Source organism: Odocoileus virginianus, chromosome 19 (genome assembly GCF_023699985.2).
Source record: "Odocoileus virginianus isolate 20LAN1187 ecotype Illinois chromosome 19, Ovbor_1.2, whole genome shotgun sequence".
Taxonomy (NCBI): domain Eukaryota; kingdom Metazoa; phylum Chordata; class Mammalia; order Artiodactyla; family Cervidae; genus Odocoileus; species Odocoileus virginianus.
In genome coordinates, this window is record NC_069692.1 from 57,176,193 (window position 1) to 57,185,819 (window position 9,627).

General features: G+C 39.0%; 2 protein-coding genes across 3 annotated transcripts; both read right to left on the reverse strand.

Annotated features, from left to right (window-relative positions):
* Positions 1–1,321: 1,321 nt before the first annotated feature.
* PTP4A1 (protein tyrosine phosphatase 4A1) lies at positions 1,322–6,139 on the reverse strand. Of its 2 annotated transcripts, none has more exons than XM_070450229.1 (5): positions 6,025–6,139; positions 4,739–4,831; positions 4,318–4,448; positions 3,425–3,499; positions 1,322–2,695 (listed from the first exon to the last, which is right to left on the reverse strand). In XM_070450229.1, the coding sequence occupies exons 1-5, from the start codon at positions 6,127–6,129 to the stop codon at positions 2,515–2,517; spliced, it is 585 nt and encodes a 194-aa protein (XP_070306330.1). In that variant the 5' UTR covers positions 6,130–6,139; the 3' UTR covers positions 1,322–2,514. The 2 variants fall into 2 exon arrangements, with proteins under 2 accessions (XP_070306330.1, XP_020739328.1); XM_020883669.2 differs by having other exon boundaries at positions 1,322–2,699; positions 6,025–6,129.
* Positions 6,140–6,226: 87 nt separating this feature from the next.
* LOC139029722 (uncharacterized) lies at positions 6,227–9,615 on the reverse strand. Its single transcript, XM_070450230.1, has 2 exons — positions 9,452–9,615; positions 6,227–6,574 (listed from the first exon to the last, which is right to left on the reverse strand). The coding sequence occupies exons 1-2, from the start codon at positions 9,488–9,490 to the stop codon at positions 6,479–6,481; spliced, it is 135 nt and encodes a 44-aa protein (XP_070306331.1). The 5' UTR covers positions 9,491–9,615; the 3' UTR covers positions 6,227–6,478.
* Positions 9,616–9,627: the final 12 nt, after the last annotated feature.

The following is a 9,627-nucleotide window of genomic DNA, read 5'->3' on the forward strand; positions in this document are numbered from 1 at the left end:
AAACCTGACACCACTGTCTTTCATGTTCTCCATGATACTCTTAAATGCTTATCAAATAGTATTTAAGAACAGAATGGCAGTTAAAAAGATTCTGAAGCTAAGTTGGGGAACCACAATTATAATTTTTAAGTGCTCTGGTTGAAGAGGGATGACCAGATGTGGTTGCAGGCCTAGGTTGAATGCTTCTAGGCGTGGAGCTGTAGGAATAAGAGCATTGTTTCTATGCAATGCAAAATGACCTGACGTTTATTTCTACTCCAACTAGACTGTATTTTCTCTTATGATTAACAACATACTGAATTTTAGAACACCATCTGATAACTTCATGTATTCGAGACCTCAATTCATATTTCAACTATTAGATACATGGAATCTACCAGGATATATTATGAGGATTTCTGTAGTCTTATTTACAAAATACTAAATAGTTAAAAACTAAATCTCATCATGCTGAATACTGCAGAGATGAAGTTTATGAAGTAAACTGACAATCCAATACTGCAAACTAAACATTTCAAACTCAAAATGTTTTTCACTTATCATGAAGGACTTCTCAATAAACACAAATGCTATTTTATGCGTTGTGTGATAATACTAATTATCATGTAGTGACCAATTATACCTCCCAAGAGCAGGCTGCAAAACAGAACCACTCAGGTCAAGTTACTAGCCACAGTCACAAAAGATCAAAGATTTAAAGAAGCAATGGCCCACAGGACCCCCTTTTGTTTGGCTCCAAGTTTGAAGAATGGAGTATATTAAACGCTAAATTGGTATATGAAGAGATGGAATCAAATTCTTTAAAACATAAGGTGAAGCATTGTTGCTCACTCAAATTTTGAGGCTTCTACAGTTTTATTAAACAAAAAAAAATCAGACATGTCTCTTTCAGATTAACAACTATATACAAAAGCTTTTCAGATAGCTGAAAATAACACCTCACGTTCCAAAAGTTAAGACTTGAATTAACTCAAAACTTAATAAGGTATGCAATTATTGATACGCAAATAAGCACACACGCCCAGAAGGTAAGCTGCACAAAACCACTTGGTTGATGAAACTGCACTTCAAATCATGGCCTTCCTCTACTAGTTTCTCCTCAGTACAGAATCGGGTCACTGGTCCAAAGTTATCTAAACCTCAAAAAGTTTATAATGGAAAGCACTTTCATTAAATTTCCCTAATTGTGTCTGCAAGGAACTTATCATGTCGACTTCGTTTAATCCTTCATTTGTTAAACAAAATCCACACTTCAAATGGTACTAAGAGCAATTCTTTCACATGGTGTCCTACAAAGTAAGTTAACGAGAAGCAAAACAACTTCAGTGACGATAAACGCATATCATCATTTATTTAATGTTTAAGCTCTTGCACTAGATTTTTACAAGCTGGTGAACACTGACAAATTATTTCTCCCACAGAACTATAACCACTTGTTCCCGGACAGTATAAATATATGGTTGAGCTAACGTTAATACACATCACCATTTTATCAATTACATAATAAAACAAATTGTCAAGTATCCAAATATTAAGTTACACAGCTCAAAAGGTATATAAAATATTAAATGTCTGCTCAATTCATTAGCAGAAACCCACTTTTTTTTCCAAGAGAGGCTGGGAATCACACTTCAAACAAAACTAAGTCGGTAAACAACTTCAGTAAGTATGAAAAAAAATTACAAGAATTTCAGAAATTTTGATTAAGAATTGTTTTAGTTACAGTAACAAAGTATTTCTACCTTTTAAAAAAATATTTACTAAATTAAAGCGCATATTCTACATGTTCTGCACAAGACAAAAGCAACATTTTACTAAAAATACTTAATAGCCCCTTCCCATTCTTTTTTCAGGCCCTCCCTGTAAGTTGCACCCCAAAGTGCAAACATTAAAATGAACTGTAAGGCTTTTGTCTGGAGACATTAAAGACATGTGCTTCTGTACAATGTAGATTTTCAAAATGGAGGCCTTCTACAACATAAAATGAGATTTATAGAAAGATATTAAATAATCACTGTAAGACTTGGTTAATTAAAAACGGAGCAAATCTGATGTATACTGGTATGAATGTGGGAAATGTAAACATATTATGAGCAAACAAACCTCATATACCCTACTATGTTTGAAATGATGCAAGGAATAAACCACATAAGGTCCAGAGTGTTCATAGTTCCTGGGATTTGTTCTATATGATACTAAAAATATACAAGTATTGTGCTGGGTATTTTGGCACCTAGTCTTTCTAAATTTCTTACGTATTGGTAAGATTCTGGCATGGAAACAGATTTAATGACATGACTCAATACTGCATGATTTCAGGAAAGGTCAATTGGTACAAATTATAAGCACATATTAATGCTGAACAGCAAGAATTCTTTACTAGTATTCAAATAGGTTGATCATAACCTGAACAGAGACTGCAATTCTGCCAGGCCTATGGCCTGGTAAAACTGCTTTTCAACACTCCTATGGAAGCTTCATCAGACTTATTCACCAAGTCAACTGGGCTATCTGCTATGTACGACAAATTCCATCGTGTCTCAGGTTCCACTTCCAAGCAATGGCATCATGCACCCTAGTTTTACTGAATGCAACAGTTGTTTCTATGCCCATTGGAGTCTTTGAAGCGCAGCCGCATTTTAGGACGATACTTCTCCAAATACAAAAGTTGCTTGCTGTTAAAAGCTCCTCGCCGCTTTCTAGAAGAAAACAAAGAAGTAATTAAAGCAAAGTCCTTTGAGCATATTAACATTTACTGTTCCATAGAAGGCAATTATCACCTTTCTTGTAGCAATTTACCTTCTGATTATTAAATTGTAACTTAATGGAGAAACATGGACTGGCAACATGTGTAAACGGGGAAAGAGCTGTAAAAAGTTAATTTTCTAAATGTTTGGGGTGGTGGTGATTAAAATAGTCAAAACTTATGAATCCATTCATATAAAGTCCAAGAAAAGGCAAAACTAGTTTACTGTTATATGTGGCTGAAAGAGATTGCCTCTGGTGGCTGGGAAGGTGACTACAAAGAGCATGAGGGCATTTCCTAGAATCACCAAAATATTCTATACACTGCACTGAGTAGCTATTTTATTTGGCTGTTATGGTCAATTCATCTATCTTTGAGATCTATGCATTTTACTCTATATAAATTACACCTTTTCAATAAAAAGGCAAATAAACCACCTCATCAAGAATTTAAAGTAAATCAGTAATTTACAGATTAGTGGATTAGAATTTTTATAATATGAACATCTACATGAAGGGGAAAGATATTTCCTGGTGTTAATACTATCTCAAGAATGAACAAAATGGCCAAATACGCTCTTAGAAAGAAATTGCTCTCATAGTATTAATATACTTAAATTCACCAACATTCAATAAGGAAATAAAAAGTGCAAATGAAAAGAACTTATTAAATACATACTGTCTTATGAACTGTACTGCATCTTCATATTTCATTCCACCTTCAATTAATGCTAGGGCAACAAGCACTGGAGCTCTGGGAAGAATTTTTGATATATTATTTTTCAAAGTCAAATCCTGGAAAATTCAATACTCCAAACATTCCCCAATCCAAAGCCAGTATTTATTTATGCCACACTTCCTTTTAGTATTTATAGAAAATGTTGGACATTAATAAAATATCACTTTCACATCAAATCCAGGTTTTCATCTATAACCAAAAAGAAAACTAGTAACTACATAAACTAACACAAATAAGTCTAGAAATTAAGACTTACATTACTGGAGAGCAGTATCTTGATAAATACTGACAATATCTTCTTAAGTTCCTAGCAGTGAAAAATACTTTCCGCTTAAAGATCTTCTAGAAAAATTTGCTTTGTTTCATGATCAATTAGACTGAGACACAGCTGCACGCCCACCTCTGCAGGGCCATGGTGTTTCATCTCACCCTCCTCCACTAGGACTTTTTGGGGGCAGCAGGGGCCAAGGGTGTTGGTAATAATATGGACATATGTATTTTGGCACTACTGCGTAACGAGTTCCTGATATATCACATTCAATGCAAAACCATATTAGTGATTTTCCCAGTAAGCTTGGACAGTGACTGTAGGTACAACTTAGGACACATAATTAAACTATTCTGCCCATAGAAGCAAGTATAAATGTTAGCAATAGCACTCATCAGTTTCAAATGTACTGGAATACGTTACTCTGTTACACTCACCTACTTTCAGTAAGTCAACAAAGCAAATTGATTCACAAACTCGTGACTGTCTTTACAGGAGTCAAAAATAAAGCTTTCACTGAGAATTAAGATCGACATCATTAAATGAGTTTAATAAATTCTCTTACCTGCCCAGGCCTGCAACACAATGAACAGCAATACAACAACCAGGGTCTTCACGAAACTTAATCTTCACAAGACTTAACCAATCATCAACAATCTGGTTAGATGGTGGTGCGCCATCATCAAAAGGCCAATCCTAAGACAAAATAATATACATTTTAGATTTTTAACATAAATACCACACTAATAATTCTAAAATTCTAATACCGAAATGTTTTCAAAAGCATTTTATCTTTAATAAGTGCTTCTTTATGAAACCCCACAGTCAATGAAGTGCAAATAAATGCTGAATCTTTACGAAGATCTTTTATTACTTAAAATCTCTGGTCAGCTTTCACCTTTATTTGGAAACTAAGAATATAATTTTATAACAACTTAAACTTGCAGCATGGTACTATAAACACAGAGGAACCATTAAACACTTACGAGAACATGGATGCCTTCTTTCTCCACAAGAGTAGTGTCATAAGTTGCTTCACATACTCTTACGATTGTGGTAACTCCATACTTCTTAAGTTCCTGGATAAAAACATGTAAACAGCGAAGGGTTTATACAAATGTTATTCTTTTGTTTTGTTCTTATTTTTAATGGGCTCTAGAGGATGGGATAATAATCACATTATTCTTGCTCAGTTTGTCATTTTGATCATCTCTCTAATAGGTATTGTTGGTTAATAGAAAATCATATATGTTTAAAAGAGAAGCAGTCTTTTGCTTTAAATGACTATACTAAAATAGTACTGAACAGGAATGTTAAACCACATATTTTTAATAAATTTTAAGTTAAAAAAAGTCCATGACCCTTCATGTACTGGAGTTGTTTACAGTCATGGCAACGCTGGCTGGCTGAGGCACTGACAAGAGGATCAGAAGCCACTGAGGAACCAAAGCAATCACTAATGACAAAGTCATCTGACTTGACATATATTAATTCTTTAAACTTCTTCTCATTTGCAGCATACAGTGTATAGTTTAGAGCCTTAAAAATATATTTAAAGAATCTAAAATCTCAAAAATGCAGTGTTAAACCTCCCACCATTTAAGATTACAGGTGTTAAAACTCAATGTATTATTACTAATTATAACACTTGGCATTTAAAAAAATATATAGATAATAAAATTTAAAAGTACTTCTATGATCTGGGAGGCCTATTTTTTATTTCTGATTAGATATTTATAAAATAAAATGCATATATGCATACAAATGAATTATTCAGCATTACAATCCTTTCTGACATTCAAAAGAGGTTAAGCAGTGAGACAGTTTTGACTATCAAGCAACCACCAGAAACAGAATTAAATCAGTAGCTGAAAATTGTATCCTAAGTGTCAAAAGAGGGCCAAGACATAAACCAACTTTGGTTTATAACTGTCAGCCATTATGCTTAGAAAATGTAAAAAACCCACAAAGTGGGCCTCCTTCCAACAACTTTATGAGCAACAGCCACAGGTAACAGTCCACATATAAATTTAAATTAAGAAAACTGTGAGGCATGAAGAATTAGATATTAATTTATAACCTAATCTATTTCAAGTACATGGCCTTCTCAAAAACGTATACAATAATTCACCTCTAACCTAGAGAAGGCTGATATTTCTGGGAGCTGAAGCTATAATCATCGACCACCTCACAATTTTCAAAATACTATTATGTAAAAGCTCCACTATTAAACTACAATCAGTTTAAGGTATTAAAAAGCATCAAAACTTACCTCTATAAATTTGCTTAACGTTGCATTAGTTGGGTTGTGTGTAATAAGAAATCTCATGTTCCTGTATGTAACTTCCACAGGAGCTGGGCGGTTCATTCGAGCCATGTTAATTTAGTTAAAAGAAACACTCAATAGGGATATGAAAGAATTTAAAAAATTGAATACAGAAATGATGCAAAGAAACGCAGTCAACTTCAATATACTCCACTTGAAATTCTCAGTGCTTTTAAGTATGAAGTTGGGAGTAATGAATGAATGAACCTCTTAACAAGAAGCAGCAATTCTTCAATCCAGTAATACTGAGGCAATAGAAAGGAAGTGCACTGAGGTTTACCCCATCCAGATCAGAACTCTTGTAAAAAAATGCTCTGTGGATTTCAATTCAACACTTCTGTGTCCAGGTTAACCAGTCTTACGGGGGCTTCTTGGTTGAGCAGTAATGAATCTCTGCAGTTCACTTGTCTGCATAGAGGTCGTGCTGTGCCTGGCAGTAATCTCCACTGCCCTTCAGAAACTCCATAAATGTGTGACCGAGAACACCACAGAACTGCTGTTTAAAAGAGAGAAAACGTTGTTTTCAATTCAAAAGGAACATGTTATGTTTTTACATTATTTAAGTGCATAGCTATCTTTTCAAATTCAGGCCCAAGCTAACTTTTTAACTTTCACTTGAACTACAAAAATACAAGGGTGACTACAGATTCAGTCAATAAGCAAAGATTACTTTAAATTGAAATTACTGATCTAATACAAATACCGCTCAAAGAGTATCAAGGTTACAGTTGGTGAATATTCCTTATATACATTCTTCTATTAACTACTTCTTTTAATACTTGGCTATTTGCTTTACACTGTTATAAACTATTGTGCACAACTTTCTATATTGATTTTTCCAACTGCCAAAATGTTTTTACATATTACAAAAATTCACTATATTGGTCAATACATTAAGAGAAGAAAAGAAACTGGTTTTCAAAATGCTACCATATATACTGTCCCATTCATTCCTTCACAACCTATTAACTTAGTGTTTCCCGTTAACAGTTACCCCTCATCAGAGTCTCTGGAAGTTGAAATATAAGCACACTACATACACATACATACAACTTCCATTTATAACTATAAAAAAGATGTTCATAACTGCAATACTCTTGTATTTTAAAATTAAAAATTAAAAATTTCACTAACCCCGTCTTAAACTGAAACCAATCCAAAGAAAAGTGTTGTTTAGTCACTAAATTGTGTCTGACTCTGCAGCCCCACTGACTAGTCCATCAGGCTCCTCTCTCCATGTGATTTTACAGACAAGAATACCAGTGTGTGTTGCCACTTCCTGGGGTGGTAATCAAGGGGAACTGGCAGTGGGGTGGTGTGAATCACCTTACATTTTGTCCATAAGTCTCAAAAAGCAAGTTAACTGTTACCAATTATACTTTTCCCAAGTTCCCCTTAAAGACCTAAATGAATTTTATGCTAGCATCAAACATAATATGAATGTTCACAACATATTTTCAGAATATACATAGGAAAAGCACTGATGTTGACATTAATCTTCTTCCAAGTGGTTTATAAGGAACTTGTGTGGTGGAAAGTAAACAGGACTGAAAAAATATTAGTAACAGGTTAACAAGAGGACTAAGAGCCAGTCACCGCCTCAAACACTTTACAGGTATTCTCGGGGATAAATTACCTAATAAAATCTTTATACTACTTCCTTAGAATGAACAGTTTATTCTGGCACCTTTCCAATGACAGTGAATGAAAGTAATCTGCAAAGCCGTTAAGGTCAAGGGCTCTTATCTCAGTATTCTGATCTCCAAGTGCTACCCTCTTTCAATTGAAAGCTGTTTTATAGAGACAGTATTGCACACCACTGATTTCCATATTTAAGAGCTAAAATTCCCATTACTGCTGAGTCTGGCCATATCTTTTCCAAGTAGGCTATTTAAGGAGAAATCACAGAAAGAAATGGCGGCAATGTTTGCGCAGAAATTTGTCATATTGCAGAGTCAAAGCAATATCTCTCTGTAACTATTTGACAAATGGTTAATTGGAGAATTTGTTCCACAACTTACACTTTATATAATGCCCCTGGAATAATCCATGTATAAAATGCTGCTTACTCCTGAAAATGATCTAGCATTCCTGCCTTCAATTTTTTCACTGCCATCACACAAAAATTCATATAAAAAGGGTCACAGGATGGGAATTTCCTAACGGTTCAGTGGTTAGGGCTACGCGCTCTCACTGTGCTGTGTGTTTAGCCGCTCTGTTGTGTCCGACTCTTTGCGACCCCAAGGACCATTTGCCAGCCATGTTCCTCTGTCCATGGGGATTCTCCAAGCAAAAACACCGGAGTGGGTTGCCATGCCCTCCACCTCCAGGGGAACTTCCCAACACAGGTCTCCTGCATTGCAGGCGGATTCTTTACAGTCCAAGCCACCAGGGAAGCCAGAAAATACTGGAGTGGGTAACCTATCCTTCTCCAGGGGATCTTCCCGACCCGGGAATCAAACTGAGGATCCGCGTTGCAGGAGGATTCTTTACTAGCTGAGTTACCAGGGAAGCTCTGCGCTCTCACTGCCAAGGGTTCAACCCCTGATCGGGAAACTAAGATCCCACAAGGATCTCCTTAAGGCCAAAAAAAGAAGGCTCATAATCTGGATCTCAAGAAATCAACGGTGCCAGACCACTGTGCAAACACCTTTGTACTCGTGTAATACTAGAGAGTTCCACGGGCGGGAGCTCAACCTCATTGTGGTCTGGTTGGCCATGGTACCACAAACTGGCCAGAGGCAACAACACGAGTTTCAAGAACAACCCGAAGGGCCCAGATTACAGAGCTCCGTGAGTCGCTCGGGGTCGGAGCGGAGCGTGCCAGCCGCTCCCACGGCTCTAAGGCTGGCCGCTCCTCGCCGGCTGGCCCGCCCCGCTCCGGGGCGGCGACAAGCCCGGACTTGCTCCCGCCGCCCGGGCGGGGCGGGCGGCTCACCTGGCGGGGCCGCGCGGCCTGGATCACGGGTCCGCGCCGCGCCTTCAGTCCGGCGCCGGCGCCGAGGCCATTTTGTCCGAGCGCCGGTCGCGGCCGCGGAGCGCAGGATGGCCGCACAGGCCCAGTCCCGCCGGCCCGAGCCGGCGTCCCGGCCCGGTCCGCGAGCGCCGCTTCGCCCGCCCGCCGGGTCCGGGGGCGCGCCCGCAGCACTGACGCGCAGCCCGCGCCCCGCCCGGGCCACGTCTCCGCTGCCGGGCCCCGCGGCAAACAAAGGGGCCTGGGGCGCCGACCGGCCTGCCGGACGTCAGGTCCGGCGACAGTCACAAAGCGGCTTCTGTGCCGCCGGGCGCCCCGCCCGCCGCCGGGCCTCGGGCAGGGAATCGGGCGGGCGCCGGGCTGCTAACAAAGGCGGCGGCGCGGGGCGTGCGTACTCACAGGAATATGTCTACTCATTGAAGATTGTGGCCTAACCATACAGCCGGTCCCGAGGCGGCGGCGGCGGCGGCGGCGGGGCAGAGGCGGTGGCGGGCGTCGTGCGGCGGCGGCGGCTTCGCGGGCGGCGGCGGCACCGGAGTCGGTTCTGCAGTGAGCGGCCCGGGGAAGAGCGCGCA